Raw genomic sequence first — 23,785 nt, forward strand, 5'->3', positions numbered from 1 at the left:
GATTGGGGGAATACCGCAGCATACCTCTACAATAATAAGTCTCCATACTCCAGATTTTCTAGCAGTAAAGTACTGAAGCCAACATGGTGGCTAGTTAAACTCCGTTCTGCAGGATTCTACACCCATCAGTGTTTTACTGGTTTTCTGCGGCAGAGCTTCCAGAAGATGCACTGGAAGGAACCTGAAAGATGAGATGAATTTGATGGAATAGAACCATATGACGATGCAACTGAAGGGCTGTACATCAGTGTCTGGAGTGCGTATTGCTGATGGAGAGTTGTTTGTTCGCTGGTTTCTTACCTGTTTATGTGAAATTCAGCCTCCTTATTTTGCCAGTGCCTGTGCACTGTCTAGGCTGCAGGTACAGGTAGAACCCAATGACGCTAATGCTGCTGGCTTTGACATAGTAGCTTAGATTTAGTTCAGGACTTTTAGTTCACACACTGCAGTCGTTTCTCCTTTTCAGTCTCAGCCTTCCTGTGCATAGTCCTTCTCATCTTTTCCTTCTTAATTTGTCCTTATTCGTTGCTCCCCTTATGCCTGGTGCAGTCGCTCAGTCAAATATTTTCTTTCTCCAAAAAATGTCTAAGTGATAATTGATTCAGCAGTGCTCTCCCAGTGGAGTAGCCATCAACTACCATTTGGCTTAGTTATTGGCAATGTGGATGAGTAAGAAGTTGAACATGCAGAATAAAAGAATAAGTGTTTTAACTTTCTAGGGCAGCCTACTTGCTGAAGTGTGAAAAGGGCACGTATAAATCTATGTGAGAGTTGAATTCTTGTTTAGGAAAAGTTGAGTTGCTCAGCTGACTTACGTTCTCTTAGCTTGTGACCTGCTATTGGTTGAAAATAGGATTATCTAAAAAAGTTATTAGGTTTGTTATCTAATTATGGGGAAGACACTTTAGTCTTCACATGAAAAAAGATTGCACTTGCTTACCGAGCATAGAAGCCTTGAGCTGTAATCATTCGCTCCGTAGTTCAGGTTATGCAACTAAGTTAGTAATTGTATGTAACTTGGGGAGGAGTGGGGACTGTCTTAATGTGGGAAGAAAAAAGATGAGGATAGAATGGATGAAACTTTTGTGGACCCATCGTCTTTAGACTTACTTTCTGATTAATACCACTGTTCTTAGTGTTTGACCAGCTGAATGTTGCCTTTTGAACTTGCTTGCCCCTACCAGTAACAGGACAGCTGTGTGTTTCAATGTCCAGGTGCTAAGCAGAAGAAAAGTTCTGCTTGAAGATGGTGAATTTGCAAGTGGGGGGAATGATTAAAAGCCATAAACTTCCTGTGTAATGCCCAAATAACTTACTGAGAAGTAACAGGGAGAAGGTGGAAGGAGGATTGCTACTAATTCAACTTCTACTTAGGCCAAAATGATTAGACTCATTGCCCCAAAGTTCTAATATAATTGCATATGTACTGGCTCGGCCAATGGGTAGAATCACCTGCTGTGTTGTGCTTTCTACAGTCGTTTCTTTGCTTAGCATCTTGATGTGATTGTTAGGTTTGTTAAGATCTTAGTTTGAAAATATATGTAAATTTAAAAAATAATTTTTTGCAAACCACTTAAATGTTTCATATTTTTAAGTAGTATTTGGATTTCTTTTAAATGAACACTAAGTTGTAGGATTGTTTTTAAACAAATAAGAACGTTGTGTTAAAGATGCGGTTGTATTAAGGAAAAGTGCCGCAGCAAAATGAGGAATACAGTAATAAAACTAAATAGCAACAGATTAAATATTTTTTAATAGAACTTCTGATATTGCAGTTTACTGAACAATCTATAAAACTGTACAAATGTTATCAATTCTCAGAAATTCATGCTGAAGTGCAGTTGAAGAATTACGGAAAATTTCTTGAGGAATATACATCTCAGCTGAAGAGAATTGAAGATGCTTTGGATGACTCTGTTGGAGATGTTTGGGACTTCAGTCTTGATCCCATTGCATTAAAGGTCTTCATATATTTAATATGCATTGCAACTGTTACTTTCCTGGTTCCTTCTTCCCTTCAAAACCTGCGAAGTAAAAGCTTGATGCATTTGTGCTGTTAAGATTTTGACTTTTGTGTTTGAGAAATCTACCCAATACTATTTTAATTATCAAGTAATTGATAAATTGGTGCATGTCATGAGAGATGTTTTTTTTATTATTATTTTCCAGTCTTTAGGATACTAGTGGAAATGAATTTATAGTTCATCATGTGTTGGGAAGGCTAATTCCAGCAAACTTCTTCCCTGTGGGTGCTGGTGTTTTTATCTGAGGGTTGGGGTTCTGGAAGAGCTCACTAATAATTGTATAACTGCAGAGCAAAATGTGTCTGTATTTATAGTTGTGTTTTGGTGGCCTTGGTACAGTATTTTCTGTCCTCCAGAGGTGGCTTTTACCTTGGTAGTAAGTTCCTTGTCCTCTGTGGAGCATTATTTTTTTTTCTCTTCACTGAATTTGCAGACATTGTTTAAAAGCACTTTTATTACCACATGGAACTTGTCTGTGCTGAAGATGCGCTCTCAAGCAATCATCTGTCTCAATAATTGGAATAAATTTATGTGTAGGGTCACCACAGTGCTGGATGTATATGAACTAGTCAATATCATGGCTGACTTCAGTACAAAATGTCAGTGCCTGCATACAGATACACATCATGCATCCTGTTTCCTGGGATTCTTAATTCATGTTTTAGGTTTCCTGTTAGCTGGGGTTTTTTTCTACATACTGCATAATGACCATGCTTTTGCTTTCCAAATTTTGTAAGTAAATTGTTGTACCTTTCTGCCTAGAGTAAGAGGAAAGGTGTTTCTATGTAAATGTGAAGAGCAGGTTTCCTGCAGCGTAGGTTGCTGGTAATGTGCAATTATTGCTTTCTTATTACTGATCTATTTGAGATTAAACTGGGAGGGGAGGGGAACTGACCTTGTTGGATAAATGTATTTTTCACCAATACTTTCTAAAGTTGTTGATTTGTGTTTTTTTGTTGTTTGGTTTTTTTATGGTTTTTTTTTTGTTTGTTTTGTTTTGGGGTTTTTGTTTGGGGTTTTTCTTGTGTTTTTGTTTTTTTTTTAATTTTAGCTTTTGCCATATGAACAGTCCTCCCTACTGGAGCTTATAAAGACAGAAAACAAGGTAAATGCTTGATGCTTAAAAGAAAAAAAAAAAAAAGAAAAATTTAAAAAAAGAGTTATTCTAGCTAAAACCAAGCCTTCTAAATGTGAATTTATTCGTAATCTGTGTGGTTTTTTCCTCCTCTTTGAGTCTAGGTTCTAAACAAAGTAATAACTGTGTATGCTGCTCTTTGCTGTGAAATCAAGAAGTTAAAATACGAGGTAAATTCAGCTGTTTTATTACTGTATATGGAAATGTTTGTAGATTGGCAAGCTGATACATAGATTTATTCTTTAGCAGTAAAGAAACAAGATATGTCTAAATAATTTTTGTAGCATGATTACATATATCCTATTTATTAAAAAACAAATTTCTGCTTTTGTTGTTAGGCAGAAACTAAATTTTATAATGGCCTCTTGTTTTATGGAGAAGGAGGTAAGTAGCTCCCTTTACTGTAAAAGTTTGTAGTTCTTGCTTCAGGTTGTATTAAATGTTACAATAAGTATGATTTTATAATATGGATACATGCTTTCTCTGTATCTTTGACTGATGAACACCAAATAGTGGACTTTGATGTTGTAGGGATATATGTTAGTAACGTTACTGTCCTGAGTTAGTGTCCTGGTTTGGCTCCAGGACGGTTAGGTTAAGATAACAATAAGATTTATCTGTAAAGCCCTGTTACCTGCAGTAAGTATTGTTACATTAACAGGAAGTCTTGTTGCAGCCTTATTTACAGGAGGAGTAGGGCTTATGGGCTGTTGAGGTTGTATTAAACATATCACATACAGCTTATATATTGTAGCAGCTATTTTTCCAAGTATGGCATTGAAAACCTGTTTTTCACATGTAAACACATCCTAAACCAACTTATTTCCTATTGGGACTAGACTTTTCATTGGTTGTAGTAAAACAGTAAATCTGTAACTTGACTGTTATAAAGCAATGAAACCGTTAATAAATAACTCGGACCAAGTCCTGCCTACTTTACTTATGCAATCATAGCTTTTCCAAGAGAAGTTGCAGTGTGTTAATGTCACCTGCCCTTCAAGTGCAGGTAATAGTACTTGTACTATTGTTTAGACCATGACATAATACAGGGGCGTAAGTGATTGTAAGGCCTATCATGAGCCCCTGCTTTAGGTGAAGGCTGCTTTTTGTCTTGGAATTAAACTTGTAACTCCTCCAAAGGATTAGTCTTAAGCTTCCACCTTGAAGGATGCTGGCCTGGAAATAAGGACAGATCTTGGACATGAGGACTGAATGTATTATTGAGTTAATTTAGAGACATATTACCTAACTTTGTTTTCTATTTCAGAAATTTGAGAGAAAGGAAAGACCTTCTCATAGTAGTCTTGTAGAAGGGCTTTTTAAAAAGCTTTTCAAGAGCCTTGACTGTGACAGAAGTATTGGGGAATGTGAAATCTTTGAGCTAGGGACTGTTTATCATTCTTAAGTGCTATATAAGATGACTGTTGTGGTTCAGTTAAGGAACATGAAAAAGTGTGGTTTTGTTTTTTCTTAGCAGATTCTCACTTTTTTATCAGACATGGTTTTAAATATCTTAAAAGAAAGTGATATGCTGTCAAAATGATACTAGGGGATACCTGGAAACTTCTCCATGTCTCTAGCATGAAAAAAATGAGACTGTTGCAGATTAACATGTTACAACAGCAGTTTGTTTGTGGTGGGTGTTCTGCACAGAATGCTTGAGAATGGCAGGAACTGAGAGGTCAGCCTTCTGTGGGTTATGTAGGGATGCAGAAATTATGTTCTCCACTTCCATATCCCTCCTTGTAGCATCTGCTTTGATAACAGCAAGCTTGCTTACTTAGAACAGCTGGCAAAGTTACCAACTAAAGGATGGTTGAAATGTAAACAAATACTGTGCTGGCCTTTTCCTTCTGTATAAAGAGGCTTTTTTTTTTGTCTTGTCCTTGGAGTGTCTAGGGCTAGTCTAGGAACTTTAAATAGTTAGTTGGATAGGTTTTTATAGGACGTACACTAAACAGAGTAAAGTTTACATAAAATGTGCAAAGGGGAGGCATGCGATACGTAGAATTTTGTCCCAGAGCTCCATCTTACAGAAGTATGGAGACTCCTTTAGTCTCTGGTGACTACTCTAAAATAACATGTTTTATGAAGTGATAAGACCTGCATTCCTTGTGCAGATAAACTTGCAATTGTAAGCTATTTTAGCTCAGAGTGTCCCAGTAGCAAAATCCCAAGTCTAGAACATTAATCTGTCATCGTATTAAAAAGACTGTATTTTGTCAGGTAGTATTACACCTGTTCCAACTGACTGAAACAATTTGGCATTGGTGATGTAATTATTCTATTTCATATTATCCTATTAGTGTACTTTGTCATACAGGTCATGCTTTGAAGCTGTGGGCTGAGCGGGTTCTTTTGTGCAGGATGATATGTAGGAAAAAGAAAATAAATTTCTTGAGGAAATTGTATGCTACATGGCTTTTTCTTCTGATAAATGGTGTAGTATATTCTTTCAGTGGATGTTCCTTGCAGTATAAATACCTAGTCCTTTCATGAAAGCTTTTAAAAATGGAAACTTCTATATGACATTACATAATATATATGCCTTTAAAGAATTATGTTTCGTATTCTTTATTTTGTTTCAGATGATTGAGACTTATTTTCTTGCTTTGTGTCTAACTTACAAAGAATGTAATTTTTAATGAGAAAGAAACTTCAAAAATAAGTCCAGCTTAGGAAAGCAAAATTAAAAGTTCTTAAGACTCCCATCAGTATGCTTATAATAGTGTGCTCCACTTGTATGACAAACAAATGGCTTGGAGGGCAAGCTTCAATGTTATTTAACAGGTTTAACACAGGCTTTTGAAAGTGGTGACAAATGTTTGTCTTTTAAGCTACAGATTCCAGCATGGTGGAGGGAGATTGCCAAATACAGATGGGAAGATTTGTTTCTTTCTTGCAGGTAGAGTATGTGATTTTTTTTTTTTTTTTACAGCAATTATAATCCTAATTTTACTTGCAAAGTGGATTTAACAGTCTGCGGTATCCTGCTTGCATCTTGCTGAAAGGCATTGCAGTCATTTGATACACTACTATGTTTTGCCCACAGACTTGTCACAACCAGCTGATGCATCACAGGTTGTTTGGGTTTTTTTATTGTACTTGTCTGAAACTCTGGAATTCTAATGACAGGTGCAATTACAGTTTGTGTAATCATTGCTCAAAGAAATTAGAATTTACTTAAGAAAATTTCAGTAAGAGAAGATAAATTGAGGTTGTATCATTTGATGATAAAGTTCAAGATATCTATTTTTATGGTTTTGATTAGTAAGTTTTAGTTTTCATTGAACATTGGGAATGGATTAATTGTTTATGTATCTTTGTTTTAGCTGCTGGAAGTAAAACAAATTAAAACATGTACCTAGAAAAAAATTGCTCGTGCCTCACTCAAACTTTCCAGGAAAAACACTCATTTGTTATACGGTTTGGTGGTTATCAGGGTCCTTTGCATGAAAACGGAATCTGTGTTTCTTCTAAGGATTTCCTGTGCTCTTGGGTTTCAGTCTACTGTGGAATTTTTTGTCTTTAGCTTAAGTAACTGTCCTGTTCCCACAAATGTTTTTATTTTTACGCAATATTGCTTGTAATGAAATATCTGTGTTGAAGTAGAGAATATACAGGAAGCTTCCAGAATGTTTGAACAAATTCTAGTTTAGCAAAGGGTAGAATTCCTGTTCTTGCTGTATAGTAGTGATTTACTGAGTCATAACAGGTTGAATTCTATAGGCAGTTGTTTCTCAACTTCTTTTACGATGCCCAAGTGCAGTTAGTTGTTAGGATATCTTAGGTTTTGGGGTTTTTTTTCCCCATTTTTTGAGCTTTTCATTCTATCAGCTTTGTCAGTTTCATCCTTCCTCCTCTATTTGTTTCTGAGCAGATATTTGAGACCTTTTAGTGGTTCTGAAATGGGGCTTCTGTACAGTTGTGTTTTTTCCAGACTTTTTTCTTTGTTTTTCCTGCCAGGATGCTCTGTCCATGTGGAAGTTGAGAGCAGGGGCACTGGCTGTCTGGATATCTGTGTGCATTGCAAACCCACTCTGTAGAACAAGTTTATGTTATGGGGTATATGCTGATGTGTATTTTTATAGGGTAAATGCTGCACAAAAATATGGCAGTTTTGCTTTTGAGGCTACTTTGTATGTATGCTACGGTGGCTTGCTGATTGTTGAGCAACCTGAGAAAGAAGGGAGATGCAGGATGTTACCCTAAAGGGAGGGTTACTGTGCTAGCAGGTGTGTATTGCTTTGGGTAAAGCTATGAGGAAAACTTTTTCTGTACTGAGTTTGTTCTTTTTGAACTGTTGTGTTCCCCTAAATCCACTCAGTAGTAGTCTATATCCATAGGCTGGGAAATGCTGTTCTGGTCAATGTTATAAGCATATCCCCAAGGGCGGTGTGAAGATACAAATGAAGCTGACATAAGAGCTGAAATGTTGCTTTCATAGAGCTTATGTCCATGTATTGATTTATTTGTTCTTCTGAGTTCAGGATTTCTTGATTAACTAGAAACACTAGTTAGTTTCTTGATCCTGCAGAAGACAGTGTGTTTGAAGAACTCTGATAAAATTATCTTGTCTATATTACGTAGCTGCTAAAATGCATGTGCTGTTAAATTGGACTGTTTCCTGGAAGTTTTAAGCTGGTGCCCTTTTCCTAGTAAACGTGATCTCAGTTGCCTATTTATCCATTTCTCTGGAATCTGCTGGCTTGTTTCAGATGCATTTGTTAGAGCAATACAAGTGTAAGTAATGACACTTCTGTTTTGTGAAAACTGATGTCTAATAGAAGGCAGAAGCGCAAATAAGATCTATTTTTGGTGGAGACGAAGAGAAAATTCAGCTGTTAGCCAGTCTTCTGGCAGGAATGGCAGGCTGGCTGATTAGCCAGTGTGGGCTGTTTGCTATGAAGCCATCTGTATGCTGACTGGCTAGACCCATTACATGCTGACTTTTCCCTCATGGGATTATAGGGTACATTAATGAGCAAATATTACTGCAGTTAAGGGAATCTCAGATTAATTTATCCTGTTGCTCAAGGAATGCCTTGTTAAAATCCATTATAGAAATTAAGATAGTCCTTTAAGTGGTCAGGGTTGACCTGTTGTTACTCATTTTGTACTACATAACTGAGCTCAAGTTCTGCTTTAATCAAGCATACCTCTCAAAGACATTGTCTTGTTTTTTTTGAACGTGGTAGTCTGTGGCTTACCGCTTTTACAGTAGGTACAGGTTTCTGTGTTATTTTCTAATTTGAATTTGGTTATCACCAGCTCCTGTTCTCTCTGAAAGTACTTGGGCAATGTTGTCAAGCCATTTCTTACTGTCTTTGATAAATTGAACCAATAGTATAAATAATCCAAGTTGTACTGGAAGCTTGTGTTTGGTACCTTCTTAGCTTAGTCCCAGATCATTTTTCGGAGCTGTTAGGAGGGTGTTTTCCATCCCGCTGTAGGTGTGTCCACTGATTCGAATTAGGCATGTAGTTGGAGCTTGGGCTGCAAGTTCAGTGGTTTATGTTCAGTGTTTTGAATATAATGACAACTTGTGTGTGAGGAAGGTCTATATCTATATATACATTTTATTCTCTTATATTTCAGGAGCTGTCTTGCTTCGTTACCCGATGTTACGAAGTGGTGGTGAATGTAGTGCATCAGTTGGCTCTTCTCTATACCAGCAACAAGTAATTATTCCCTAAAATGCTAAATTGTTTTTCAGTAGTTAAACAAATGTATAAAAAATGAACGTTCTGTCCAAGGCATAGTTGTTTTTGGAATATTATTGTCTAGTGCTTTGCTGTGTGAGTTTGGGCTTCATAAGCCATTATGGAAGTGGATTTGTTTTATTTTTGGAAAAGGCAGTGCTTTTATATAATGAGATGCAAGAAATTTTTTTTGTCATTTTTTGATAGAATTGATGCTTCAGAGGAACTTACTCTTTATGATTAAGAGATATTATTATTCTTGCATCCTTTCTCTGTTTGAGAGAGATTCCTTCTGTTGACTGATACAGTGGGTACCAGTAGCTTCAGAAGCTTTAAAATCAGATTACTTCCACAGTCTGTTTTAAATATGTAAATCTTTGTATATATTCCTCACAAACAACCATGGTTTTAACACCTGAAATTGAGTTTAGTAAGGGCTGTTGGGTTTAGATCCTCTGAAAACTGAGGAGAGTTTAGCTCTGAATAGGATTGATTTAGCTCTGAATATAACTGCAGGGCTCTTGATTCCTTCCCCCGCCCGCCCCAGATAGGATAGCATCATTCTTAGTTTTGGTTGTTGTCTTCATTTTTTGTCTTACACTACAACACAAAGCAGACTTTCTGTATGGTGCTGAATGGACAAGGCTGGATGTGTAGTTTGGCCATGGCTTGATTAAATATGTGAAGTGATTTTGTACTCCTGGACCACAAGGCTACTTGCTATTATCATAACTGAATTGGGACTTGCCAATACTCATGCACACTGAATGCAGTCAGTGCTTTGAACCAGTCACATACTGTACATTTAAAACTGCAATATTAAATTTGATTATAGCACACACATTTCGCATAGCATATACTTTTTAATTGGATTTTGAGGTTCTTTTGTTTTGTGAAGTTACTATGTTAATGAAGAAAAATGTACCCCAAGAAACAATGAACACACTGTGATACAGAATTGATAATATGCTCTGTTCTAAGGATTAAAAAGGCATTAAAATATTTATTTTATTTACAGGAATGCACCTAAAATTATAGAGACGTCTGGAGTACATTTTCAGGTGGGAATGATTTGGAACCCTTTTGCTTGTGTTAATATATGTATATCTTGTTTATTAATCCTGAGAAAAGCAGCAAGAAAGTGACTTTCAAGTACAACTTTCAAGTACAACTTTCAATCTGGAATCTCCTTGAAAGGTTTTATTTTGTTAATCAACATTTTTTGGCCTTTACCTGGAAAAGCCTGATATCTCCATGTCTGTCATATTCTAGCTTTCTTAGATGAAAAGTGTTTGCACGCTCCCTTATTATGTTCAATATGTGCTTCTGCATGTAGACAATTTAAAAAAATCTTACCTTCAATGTTGAAATAGATCAGTGAACTTAAAGCGATGCCTGCATGCAAAGTAATGTTCCTTGTTCCTGCAAGGAAATACTAAATCTTTAAGCTGCTAAACCAAGAAATCTCCGATTTAACTCTCTAGGTGATGTCTTGTTGGCTGATAATATATTGAAAGGAACTGAAATTTTATATGCCATGCATGACTGTAATAAACTTTTCTATAACTGTAGTCTTTTTTTTTTTTTCCCCCCCTCCAAACAGGCAATGTATGAGCACCTGGGAGAGTTGCTCACAGTCTTAATCACTCTGGATGAAATAATTGACAATCATGCCACTCTGAAAGATCATTGGACCATGTATAAGAGGTGTGTGTGTGAAGGTGTGAAACTCCCACAACATAAAAGATAAAAGCATGTGTCTTTGTTCCAAGAATGTCAGTGTGGGAACATGGACTTTAGTAGCCCCAAGAGTTTTCCAGAAATCTCAGTGAAGAGCAGGGCTAAGCTCACACTGTGTCCTTCTAACAGCACCAGTTTTAAAGTGCTGAATGCTACATTTGCAATACACTGTAAGCATGTTGACAGACAGAGTGATAGTTAGTGGGTTAAAATATATTAAATAAGAAGTCTTAATTTTGTACAAAACTGATCTATGACTATCCTTATCCATATTGATCATGGGGATGGGCATACAGAGCTAAGTAAGAATGCTATCTTAAGTAAAATCTGAAGAGTCAACAATTATAAAGGTAGTTAAACTAGCGGAAGAATAACTCCGTTTCATTGAAAACCTAAATGGGAGTTACTCAAATGCAAATGGCTTATACAGGCTTAGTGGGTTTTGTTTTTTTTTTTCTGATTTTGGAGTTGTTGCTGGGCACAGATGTGGGCAATTAAAAAATCTATTATCAAAATAGTACCTGATATGATAAAACTATTAGCATGTTTTATTTGTGTTGTATATATGTGTTCCGTACCTACTCCTTACAGGCTGCTAAAATCTGTCCATCACAACCCTTCTAAGTTTGGGATTCAAGAAGATAAACTGAAGCCTTTTGAAAAGCTACTGTTAAAATTGGAATGCCAGTTACTTGATGGAATGATATTTCAGGTAATGAAATTAATGTTTCCCAGTATGATATGGGAAACTATTACATTAAAGCAATGTTCTTTTTAGACTGGTTTGTTTGTTTTTATTTTGTGTAGTTCCGGATACAGTGATGTGTGAATTTGGCTCTTTCATCTGTCCGTGGGGGGGGTGGTGGAAAAAAAGGGCTCTATTGTAAGATCCTTCCTTGCTCTTCTCGTGTGCTAGAACTGTGCCAGGCTTTGAATGGTAGCAGTTAATGCTTACTGTTTTCCAGAATTAAAGAAACACGGACAACTTGGCATTAGGACGGTGTGTTATCAGGGAGTCTGTTTTTCACAGAAATTTTAATAGTGGGCAGGCTTACATAGCGTAAGTTCACTTTATTTTAGCTGCAAGTTAGTCTCCCCAGTAATCTTCAAAATATGTAGTGTGACCTCTTGTTATGTATTTTGTCTCATTCCTAGCATATGAGAGAGGTTGCTGTCATTAGGTAGCACTTCAGGGGTGTATACCCCTGGAAAATGCAAGTGTACAGGTGGATGAGAAGGATTGTTACTTTTTCAGTACAGTTAACTTAAATGTGTTCATACAAGAAGCCATCTTTTTTAGAAAGGTGCATATTTGAGACACTGAAATTGGATGTTGTGGCATAGTAGGTAGAGGATAGCGTTGCTGAATCTGGTCACAGCAGAGTCAATTGAACAGGACAGTTGCTCAGTTCTTATTGTTACATCTTGTAATGCGTAAATGACATAGGGAAGAAGGTTTTGTTCTGTAAAAGCCTCCAAAAGTGAAATTGTAGATAAATAATTAAGCACAATTTGGCTTATTCTTTCAAAGGACATTGCTAACAGCTATCCATTTTTCATCTTCTATTTCTCTAATACAGCATTAGTACAAAGACTTTGTTACATGTTTGAGACATCAGTAGAATTTGTCTGGTATTCATTCAGGAAGTTTCCCACTCCTGTCCTGCAAATACCCCTTCCTAACAAAAATATATGAAAAATACTCTTAAATACAATTCCATTAAAGACTTTTCTAATATCTGGGAAATCTGAAGTGTCTCCATTTTCTGGCTATTGTGGGTTTTGGTGATGATTTTTTTTTTTAAACTGCCACCAGTGATGTGGGGTTTTCTGCTACAAGTTCATTAACCACATCTTACAAGTGACTTGCATGATAATCTTGTTTAGCTAATGGATAGTTAGTAACGTATTATAATGTAGTAATGCAAGTACGCATCTAGTTTCTTATCACTAGCACATCAAGTGGTTTCCTTAAAAATGCCCCTTAACAGAAATATGAAGTAAACAAAATATTTCTTTGAATGTTAGATATAAGAGAGGTTTTTAATATTTTCTGTTATTATAGCAAATAATTTAAGCATAGTTAAAAATCTGTATGTTGAAGTTTAAGACTTAACTTCAGTCTTAAATCAATGTGCTCTTGCAGTATTCTTCTCTTGCAAAATCAGTATACTTTTAAGGTCCAAAATTCATGGCATTATCATTATGCCTTTTTTTTCCCCCTTTTGCTCAGGCCTGTATAGAGCAACAGTTCGATTCTGTAAATGGTGGAGTGTCAGTGTCGAAGAACAGCACGTTTGCTGAAGAATTTGCTCATGTTCTCCGCACAGCTTTTGCAAATGTTGAAGTCAAACTTGGTAATGCAACCTCATGCTTCTCCTGCCAGCTTTACTGTTTCTAAAATTGTCTGTATTGTTTGTCTGGGAATAGACTTCAAAAAAAAATTTATTTCTACAGGTGAACCTTCAGAAATTGACCAGAGAGATAAATATGTGGGCATTTGTGGCCTCTTTGTACTGCATTTTCAGATTTTTCGGACCATAGACAAGAAGTTTTACAAATCGTTGTTGGAAGTCTGTAAAAAGGTGACTGCTTTATTCTTTTGTAAATAATTGAGGGGGAAAAAATCTTCAGTAATGAAGTAGATAATTTTCTTAATTGCACAGCATAGCACGGACTTTTGAAAAGAAAGATCACACAATTTTCCAAAACAAGTCAGAAAGAAGAATTAAGATTTTTCTACTTTTTGTAATCCTCCTCATCCCATTTTATTTTAAAGATGGTCTAAAACCTGTGCACTCACTTAGCAGCAAGGTAAAATAACTTGAAATTACCATTAAAATGTTTCTTCTCAAGATTAATGTGGCACTGAGGACAAAAAAAATTGTTTGAATTGTGAGTGCTGTGGGACTAAATAAATGCTGGCTATAAACATGTATTTTGAAAGATCTGTAAGCCCAAAGGTGATTGGGGCTTTTTCATATCAGGTGGTATTAAGAAATTATTAAATTCTCTAATACTGTTTAGAATTGCTGAGAGTGGTAATAACTTTGCCTGTGGTGTCCTTAGTGGATTTCTAGGGGAGAAACCTTTTTTGAACATGAACCTAATACTTTGTAGAAACTGGTTATGCAGAAATAAACCGAATTGTGTGTTATGGTTCAAAAGAGACATAAGAAACATGTATGGTGGCATAGTATTTGTTGTAGTTGCTTATGTTTATTGCTACTTTGTAGTATTTTCCTCCCTTTTTTTCTTCTTCCCTGCTCCCCAGGTGCCAGCCATCACCTTAACTGCTAATATTATCTGGTTTGCTGACAACTTTCTGATTCAGAAGATACCAGCTGCTGCCAAACTTCTGGACAAGAAAAGTATTCATACAGTTAAAATGCAAAGGGAGAACTTTCTACAGCAGAAGGCACAGTCACTTGCCAAGTATGCTTCATAAATACTGCTTCATGATGCTTGTTTGGCAAACTGTTTATAAACATGTGGGTTTCTTCATTCAGTGTACTAACATGTTGTGTGGTGTTGCTCAGTGGTGTTAATCAACTTTTTTGCTTCACTGCAGCAATATGTGTGTTAGTGTTGCTGAAAAAATGTTGGTCAAAACTAAGCTTTTTTTCATGTCATGCTTTCAGAAAAATGTGTATTATGTCACCAAAATAACAATGTTCCTGGCAGTTCTAAACATTTGATTGTTTCAGTTATTTCTATTTCCGTACTCTCAACTTCCTTTTTTTTTAAACTAGGGTCTAGTAACTTGAGCTCCTTTGTTTTCTGTTAGGGCTCTCTGCTTTCTATGTGTTTATGGAGGTAAGTCACTAGTAGGCGCTTAGAGTAGTTTTTCTGTGCTTGGTGATGATACTTTTTTTGCAAGCATTTCTTCCTTCATGACTGTTTTAATTGCTTGTTTAATGGTTTTTGAAATTATCTATATTTGAAAAGGCCTCTTGTTTTGTGCTCTGCGTGTAGTTTGCAGGTCACTTACTTGTCTGAGTTCTTTCTAAAATAAATTTAAAGATGAGTTGGAATTTTTTCAGTTGTCAGTCTTATGAGCAAGTGTGCTGCACTGCATAGGGAGATAACAGGGCTAAGATTTCTGTTAACGTTGCAGACCAAAACAAGAAGGTGGAAAACGGGGTCTGTGGAAGAGGAGTAGAAACTTACATTTTGCACATTGTCTTCCAACCCTGTATGCAAGCTGGCAGAATTGGGTTGGAGGGGAGGAGGGAGGGACGAAAAGCAAATCCGTGCCTACGTGATCCTCTGGCAGGTTATTTTCACTACTGCCCTGTTTCTGTTTCAGTCCACCTCTTCTTGGTTTATGTCCTACATCCACAGGAAGATTCAAGAGTTCTGACTGAATTCTTTCCTGGGCTTTAATTCCTGGATGGAGCATAATTGCACTGCTGCTTTGCTTCTGGTATTGGGCAGTGGTACAAGTCATGCCTTGCAGCTCTTAAGATTAAGAAAAGGTTGAAAAAAAGATCTGGGTATTCACAGACATATCATAGAATCATTTAGGTTGGAAGAGACCTTTAAGATCATTGAGTCTAACTGTTAAGCTAGCACTGCCAAGTCCACCACTAAACCATGTCCCTAAGTGCAACATCGACACATCTTTTAAATTCCTCCAGGGATGGTGACTCCACCACTTCCCTGGGCAGCCTGTTCCAATGTTTGACAAACCTTTCAGTGAAGGAATTTTTTCTAATATCCAATCTGAACCTCCCCTGACACAACTTAAGGCTATTTCCTCTTGTCCTATTGCTTGTTACCTGGGAGAAGAGACCGACATCCACCTCACTACAACCTCCTCCAGGTAGCTGTAGAGAGCGATAAGGTCTCCCCTGAGCCTCCTCTTCTCCAGGCTAAACAACTCCAGTTCCCTCAGTCACTCCTTATGGGACTTGTTCTCTGGAGTCTTCGCCACCTTCGTTGCCCTTCTTTGGGTGCGCAGTTTTGAGGATATTGTAATAAAATCCAGATTTTGCATCTGCTGATTTGAATTCTGCCAATAACAACTTCTTGCTTTTTTACAAATTCTTGCACTGCCTTTGATAATTGGACTGTTGCCTTAAATATGAGTACTCTTTAAAGTGTAATTTTTGATGTCGTAATCAATGACCTGAATACTTTCCTGCTAGAACTGCTACAATAATTAGTATTGCAGTGTTACAGTTCTGTAGCATGGAATAAATAGCAGTTTTAAAAGTGAACTTCATTTAAACATTTGATTACAACTAGTGTAATTCAGGCAGATTAACTTCTGGAGAATTATGTTATTTAAGAGCAGTCCAGTTGCATTGATGTAATGGCAAGTGGTATTTATATATATGTGTGTATATAGATATGTATATAACAAAAATTCAAACTTGGAGTAAACAAATTAACATCAGTGTAGGACTTTTTTGTCTAGTGTTTAAAAGCATTTTCTAGCAGTTTTATTTATTGCTTTAATTTCAGGAAGTGTAGTATATGTACTGCTAAGACGGCCATTTGTTCTCTTGAAAGATCGGTAATTTTGACTTTTTGGGGTATGCTTGTGCAGATACAATTGGCAAACTAACTAATCCTTAGCTATAGAGAATTAAAATGTAAATGAGTATGAGGTTCTGATACTTCTGGGAATGGTGAGTTAATATTTTGGGGACTGAAGATTTAACATATTTCCCTTGCAAGCATTTAAACTTTGGAAAGAGAAAAGAAAATCCTTATACTCTTCTGATTTGAAGTGAGCAACATTCTCTGTTTTTTTCTCCAGAGTGCAGTCGTATTATGTTTTTGTGAGCTCATGGATGACAAAAATGGAATCTATCTTGTCAAAGGAGCAACGCATGGATAAGGTTGCTGAAGATCTTTCTAACCGCTGCAATGTCTTCATCCAGGTGTGCAGTCTTTTAATGTGGTGATGCACCAAATGATGCAGCAAACTGATGTTTTGGTGCAAGTTGTTGAACATAAAAGGAAATCACAGAAGTTCTGTGATCATTGGTGTGTTATTTTACAATGTGGGAATTCTTCTAAAACTTTAAATACCCGGTAGATACTCTTTTAAGTAAATCTGTAAAAGGCCTTTCCGTATGGCATGTGGAGAAAGTGAATCTGCCTAAACATTGAGTGGCTAAGAAAGCTTAGTTTCCTCTGTAGTAAAAGTTTTGGGCTTTTTTCCTTTTGAGTCAGTCATGAGGTACATAACAGACTGAACCGGTGTCTATAGTTTTATTTAGCACAGTACATACTTCCAGTAAAGGTTTTGTGTTGTTTTATTGTGCTTTGCCTAGTGATGGTACTTTGCAAGAAACTTACTACGTTCTGAGGCAGCTGGTTTTCTTTTGGCGTACTAACAGCATGTAGTCTTAATGTAAGATGCATCTTATTTCTGAATTTATTTTTTGCTGGTTATTATATATGTCTATCAGCCTGACAGAAATCTGATGAGAATAGTTGTGTCATAGAAGCATGATCCTGAATCTTCCGTATCTAAAGACATACATGTACTAGGATCTGTGGGTTTTATATTTGAATTATTTGCAGTGGACTTCAGTTCACTACAGAGCAAAATTTTAATTTCCTACACCACTTGCTGTCTTTTCCTAGTCTCTTTTTTTATTGTTGCTACTTTTCCTTTGAAATAAGTTGAATAACATTTTTGTCATGCTGTGTAATCAACATTGTGTTTAAAAGCTTAGCATACATTAGTTTAGAAATGATTGCTTTTTTATGGTGGTATGGACAGTTCTATTTAGAACACGTAGAACTGTGTGAATACTATCAGTATATTGATTCCACAGAATCTGGAAGTTTTAGGTGGTTTTGTGACAGGCTGTTTTTCAGGGGGACGGGAGTTTTATGATGGGTTGGTTTACAGTGGGTCCAAAATTATTAGACCTTTGAAGCTGTGTGATTAATTCACTGACCTATGTTTAATTTGAATGGCTCTATAAGAAGTTAATGATCAGGTGATCTGGTGACTTGTAGGCAATTTCATAATGTCTGCCTCGTAAAAGGGTCTCATTCAGCTTTGAGATCCCAGGCTTGCTTATTAAGTTGCGTGGTAGGTTCTCTAATGTGAAAAGGCAAAAGTTAGCTGTCTATCATGTATGAAAGAAAACAGAGAGGACTGACTTGATTGATTATGTTGTGAAAATATTCTTCCCCAATATTCTTCCCCCTCCCCATACTCATTTTATTTTTAGGGTTTTCTTTATGCATACAGTCTTAGCACCACCATTAAAACTACAATGAATCTCTACATGTCAATGCAAAAACCTATGACCAAAACCTCGGTGAAAGCTCTATGCAGACTTGTGGAACTTCTGAAGGTAGGTCACTGGATGAACATTGTTTGCTTCATATAGACCTTTACAGAGAACATCGATCAAACATCACATATTTAAAGAAACAACAACAACAACAAACAAAAAAGAAAAACCAAAAAACTGTTATGGGAAGTGTTTTTGCATGGATGACTCCTTGTTCAAGACTGGATTTGGTTAGAGAACAGGAGATTTGGGAAGCTAGAACTGATTTTTGTGTAACTTCTAACCGGCTTCCTTAGTTGGTGTCACAGAATGACTGAGGTTGGAAGGGACCTCTGGAGGTTGTCTGGTCCAAACTCCTGCTCAAGCAGGGCCACCTAGAGCTTTTGAATATCTCCAAGGATGGAGACTCCCGTGCCAGTGCTCAGTCACTCTCACAGTAAGAAAGTGTTTCCTGATGTTCAGAGGGAACCTTCTGCATTTTGGTTTGTGCCCATTGCCTCTTGTCCTGTCACCGGGCACCTCTGAAAAGAGCCTGGCTCTATTTTCTTTGCATCTTCCTTTCAGGTATTTATGTACATTAATAAGTTCCGTCCCTAAGTGTTCTCTTCTCCAGGCTGAAGAGTCCCTGCTCTCTCAGCCTTTCCTCATATGCGAGATGCTCCAGTCCCTTAATGATCTTCATGGTCCTTGACTGGACTCTCTCCAGCATGTTCATATCTCTGTTGTACTGAAGAGCCCAGAACTAGACACAGTACTCCAGGTGTGGCCTTACCAGTGCTGCTTAGAGGGGAAGGATCACCTCCCTCAACTTGTTGGCAGTACTTTGTCTAGTGCAGTCAAAGTTACCATCAGCCTTCTTTGCGGCAAGGGCATGCTGCTGGCTCATGTTCAACTTGGTGTCCACCAGAACCCCTAGGTCCTTGTCTGCTAAGCTGCTTGCGAGCTGGGTGACTCCCAGTATGTATTGGTGTATAGGATTGTTCCTCCCCGGGTGCAGGACTTTGCACTTCTACTCGTACTTTTTCCAGAAGGAAGATACCCTGTTTTGATACAACTTCAGAAAGCAATGGTGAACAGAACTGGATTATTTAAAAAACAAAACAAAAAAACTTAACATCAATCCTGAAACTTTTTTATGCTCCTGAATGGTTTGATTTTCTCAGTTTCTAAGGGTTAATTGCAACTGCTACTAACAGCACATTACAAAGTGGAAAGAGACTGTATTTGTAGTGTGGATGAGTCAACCAGCATAAAGCCAAATGCTAAAGGCAACAGTTTTGTTAACTATATGAACTATTGTGTTTTGGGATTGACTTTAGGCAATAGAACACATGTTTTACCGAAGAAGTATGGTTGTGGCAGATTCTGTGACACACATCACTCAGCATCTGCAGTATCAGGCTCTTCGCTCTATTTCTGTAGCCAAGGTATGTAATGCAAGTTCTAATGAATAATCTTCCTATCTAAGAGTTTAAAAAAAAAAAAAATCTTAATTTTAAATTTAAGTATTTTTCTTTTGCAAAATCTGTAGTGTAGTGCTCTATCATAATGGACAGATATATAAGCTTTCCAGTAGGTCGGAACTTTGCCCTAGAAACTGTACAGCATAAATGGTTATCTGTTTTTGACCAAGAATGGTTCCTCTCTTTCTCTAAACTGCTGCATCTCTTGTCACATTCCTCTTGTGTTCTTTTTAATTTTTATTTCTAGTGATTTTTGCAAACTGACCTTTTCTTACCTCTTTTCTGATGCACGTTCTTAAAGCAAACAGGTCTAAGCAAACAGGCTGTTATGTATTTAAATCTTTGTCTACTTGGCAAAATAGCAGCAGTTAATACATGATGGCTTACCAGAGTCTGATGGAGGCATAAATTCACAATTTTGCTGTGGGGTAAAATGGCTTCTGATTGTGAGACGCTGTAATACCTACGCATTATGTCTTTTTATAAACAAGATGAGTTTCCTACACGTTTTGCTTATCAAATCTTGAATTTCTGAATTCAGGGCAAATGGGAAAATGAGATTTTAGTATACCTGTTCTGATGTATTACTGGTTGTTGTTTTATTCTTTCATCACATTCAATAGCAGAATTACAGAGGACATATGCTATTGATATCAGTGCAGCTATTAAATTTTCTTTTTGTCTGTCGTCTCAGTTTTTATGTGTCTGGCATCTCCATATCTATCTCAGGAGTACATGAACTGAAGGAGTTCCAAGCTTCAAAGCTACAAAGAAAAACTCTGGCTTCAAACAGTTGACATGTATTTAGATAACTTGCATAACCTTTTCAAATGATATCTGTAATTACGTTACAAATTATTTCTAAGCGCATAGAAATATGCTGAGACTTAGGTATTGAGGGATATCAAAGAGAGCGTGTCTATGAACAATTGATATTTTGATGACTACTCAGAAAATATGTAAAAGGCAAATGCTGGTAAATAGAAGAATTCATTGGTACTAATCTTTTTTTTATCTGCTCCACTTTGTTTCTAAGTGGTGTAAGGTCTAAGGCATATGTTAGGTAACATAGCTTTATTATGTAAGGTTAGGAGCTTTGTGTTGGACATACTTTCTTAGAATTGGAAGAGGTTTTCTTTAAGTCTTTCATGAAACTGTACCTCTCTGAGTTACGCTGCTACTCACAAATACATCTGTGACTTCAGCTTCTTAGTCAGAAGACTCAGTTCCCTTCATTTGTTCATGCAAATGTGTTTGCATTTAATCTTTCTGATAAATTAGAATTTGTAGAAAATTGCAAGTTTATCATTATTGCAATGTTTATACGTCTTCTGGCTGTTCAGCTGTAAACTGGATTTTGTTACCAACGCCAGGGAGTCACTGATTAAAAAATAATAAAAAAAATCTAAATTACATGTACCTTAGAACTAAAATTGGCATGCAGTCACATGCAGCTTGCATGGTATTTGTGTACTGTATGCCCTTGACCCATGTTCACGCTGAACTGCGCACATTCCAAGTGTATAGATAGGTAATATCACTGAATTGACAGAGTAAGTGAATCTGGATTCAGTTAGCTCTGTTCACAGAAATACTCAATTTATGACAAGTCTATAAGCTTTGGAAAGAAGAGGTAAACTATTGCCTTTGGGCCTACGTAACTTTTCTCTGAATTTCTGTGTCTTTCTGTCATCAAGAAAAGAGTCATTTCTGATAAAAAGTACAGTGAGCAACGCCTGGATGTCCTCTCTGCTTTGGTGTTGGCTGAGAACACCCTCAATGGGCCAAGTACAAAACAGAGGCGACTAATTGTTTCCCTTGCACTAAGTGTGGGAACGCAGATGGTAAGTGCTATGATTGTTCCAGACCTTTGCTTGTTTGATGTACTATCTTATAAAGAAATATAATCTTGTCTTTTTTTCTTTTTCTTTTTTCTCTTCACTTGCACAGAAAACTTTTAAAGATGAAGAGCTCATTCCCCTTCAGTTAGTTCTGAAAAAACTAGACTTGATCAGTGAACTTACAGAGCGGTAAGCAATGGCACATAATATATAGAAGGCAGTGTGGTGTCACTGGCGGAGCTAGATCGTCACTGTGTGAATTGCAAAATCTGGTAGCTGCATGCTCGTGGTGGTTTTTGCATGTGTTGTAAATCAGGAATGGGCAGAAAAAATTCCAGAGCTAAGCCTGAAGCTTGCTGGTCTTTGGGCAAGTCATATTTTACCTAATTGTTGCTAATTTGGCAATCCACTTCTCTGATTGTTTAGAAATTCTGTCACTTTTGTGGATGACTCTGCTTCATGTTAAGCTAAAGTCTTCCTCGTAACCCAAACCCAAAAGTTATGAGTTAATACCAGTCTGTTTGGGAGATCAGGCTGTTAGTGACACCATGTTTTACTGCTGCTGTAGTTTCAGTGGATGCTCAAGTTACATAATGTTGGCCATCTGAAAGCCAGGTGACTATCTGGGTTCCATGTATACTTTATGAAGAGAAACAAACACCTTCAGCGGATGACTCATGGGATAAATTCCTGGGATAGGTATTGTACACAGGTTGTATCAGGAGAGGCCTGTTTCTCTTTTTTGACTTACAGGAGAAACTTAGGATGTATGTTTGACCTCTAGGCTGCTAATTGCATGCAGTAAGAAAATAGTTATTTAGGACTCTGCTGTAATGTAACGTTTAATTCTTTCAGAGACTAAGTAAACCTTTTTTTCTAAACCAAGTACCTTTTATTTATAAATAGCCTAGTGGAAAACAAGAAATAAAGTTCTTTAATAAAGAATTTTCTTTTGAAGGATAATGCGTCTGGAACATTAAAGTAACCATGTAAAACTTAGGCTTGAAAAGTGGTTGTCTTTAGTTTAAACACACTAAAATAAATATCACTGTGTTAGAAGAACGGCTTCTTCCAATTCTGTGTCTAATAAGTAATCTTGTATTCTAGAGTTCGAGCACAATGTGACTGTTGTTTCTTATACTGGCATCGAGCAGTCTTTCCAATCTATTTAGATGATGTGTATGAAAATGCAGTTGATTCTGCTAGACTGCATGTAAGTAATAATGTTAGCAACTTAGTTTAACAAGCCACTGTAGTGGGAGGGATTCAAAGGAGGAGAGGATAAAGCTTAGACTGAAACTCTTAAGGAGAAAGCTCAAAATAAAAAAAAAAAGTAAAACCCAGGCAAGAGTTCTACTGAGGCAGAAATTTCTTTTCAATCTGGAGGATATAAAAGCAATCTTTGTTCTAAATCTAATTAAAATATATCTGTTCGGTTGCTCTAAAAATCTCAGGTTGCTGTTGTTAACTTTGAATCTCTGTATGTCTGTCAGTCTCTTCGTTCCTCTCTTCATTCTAATTCGAAATGAACACCTTTTGCTAGACTTGAACATTAAAAGCCTTTGTTCCACATTGTGGTTATGTACTTCGAAAGCACGTGTCACTAGGTTCAGTGGTGCTGTGTGGCATAGTTGTCCTGTAGCTTTTTCCACCCTGCCATCTCCCCTCTGAAGTATCAAGTACTTGCTGCAGAAGTGAATCATGCATTGGCATGCTAATCCTGGTAAAAATCAATCATCTCTTCCAGTATTGTACATGCCATAGTCAATTCACAGTACAAAAATTAATATAGTGAAAATAATTTCAGATGAAATAGTTAATAATTATGACCTTCCAGTAAACGGATTAGTAGCAACTCAATACCTCAGATGAACACATTAAGGACAGGAAACTTCAGTAGAGTTTATGAAGTCTGTTTTTAATAAAAGTGCGAAGACTAGCGGTTTTGATTTTTTTGTTAGCTTCAAACACTATTTGAGATGCTGTTGACATGTCTGTCAATCTGTTGGTTAAGCATAATAGTGTCTTTTTTTCAGTATATGTTTAGTGCACTGCGGGACTGTGTACCTGCTATGATGCATGCAAGACACTTGGAATCTTATGAGGTGCTTCTGGAATGCTATGACAAAGAAATCATGGAAGTGCTCAATGAGGTAATTTGTTGTGAATGGAAATTAAAGGCGACACTGCTTGGAATATCTATTATACCAAACCTGATATGATCTATAAAAATAGTGCAGAGACCTTTGAGATTGGTGTGAAGTATTTTAATAAATAAGAAAGCATTCACTGATGATTTTGGTTATTTAAGACGTGTTGTTAATGGTATTTGTGTTGGCTGGGAACATGAAAATACTGCACTCTAAATTGTAGAAGCTGGGAAAACCTCAGTTACAGATTTGACTATGCAGACAGAAGACTGCTTTTTGTCAGTTTAGCTTCTGCTTGTATGAATGCCTAAAATAAGTACTGCTGTTCTTAATACGTATGCATGGCTTTTAGTCGTGAAGGCTCTGGAAATGTAGATGGCCACTTTAGTGAATTATTATCTAGAAGCACAAAGGATGTTTGACAGAAAATATGAATTCAGATTTCCCAAGTCCTAGGTTTTA

At 36.8% G+C, this 23,785-nt stretch overlaps 1 protein-coding gene across 1 annotated transcript in view; it reads left to right on the plus strand.

The window, feature by feature from the left end:
* Positions 1–223: 223 nt before the first annotated feature.
* The window catches only part of KIAA1033 (KIAA1033 ortholog), a 36,788-nt gene continuing 13,226 nt past the window's right edge, over positions 224–23,785 (plus strand). The window contains exons 1-21 of the mRNA XM_009706576.1: positions 224–361; positions 1,776–1,961; positions 3,076–3,129; positions 3,264–3,329; positions 3,498–3,543; positions 5,997–6,064; positions 8,758–8,840; positions 9,880–9,922; positions 10,465–10,568; positions 11,193–11,313; positions 12,835–12,958; positions 13,059–13,186; positions 13,876–14,036; positions 15,242–15,246; positions 16,371–16,492; positions 17,804–17,929; positions 19,189–19,296; positions 21,030–21,176; positions 21,283–21,362; positions 22,281–22,386; positions 23,210–23,326. Coding sequence (XP_009704878.1) covers positions 224–361; positions 1,776–1,961; positions 3,076–3,129; positions 3,264–3,329; positions 3,498–3,543; positions 5,997–6,064; positions 8,758–8,840; positions 9,880–9,922; positions 10,465–10,568; positions 11,193–11,313; positions 12,835–12,958; positions 13,059–13,186; positions 13,876–14,036; positions 15,242–15,246; positions 16,371–16,492; positions 17,804–17,929; positions 19,189–19,296; positions 21,030–21,176; positions 21,283–21,362; positions 22,281–22,386; positions 23,210–23,326 — 2,133 coding nt within the window. The remainder of the gene's footprint in view (positions 362–1,775; positions 1,962–3,075; positions 3,130–3,263; positions 3,330–3,497; positions 3,544–5,996; positions 6,065–8,757; positions 8,841–9,879; positions 9,923–10,464; positions 10,569–11,192; positions 11,314–12,834; positions 12,959–13,058; positions 13,187–13,875; positions 14,037–15,241; positions 15,247–16,370; positions 16,493–17,803; positions 17,930–19,188; positions 19,297–21,029; positions 21,177–21,282; positions 21,363–22,280; positions 22,387–23,209; positions 23,327–23,785) is intronic.

This window comes from Cariama cristata, unplaced genomic scaffold (genome assembly GCF_000690535.1).
Source record: "Cariama cristata isolate BGI_N322 unplaced genomic scaffold, ASM69053v1 scaffold13718, whole genome shotgun sequence".
Classification (NCBI taxonomy): domain Eukaryota; kingdom Metazoa; phylum Chordata; class Aves; order Cariamiformes; family Cariamidae; genus Cariama; species Cariama cristata.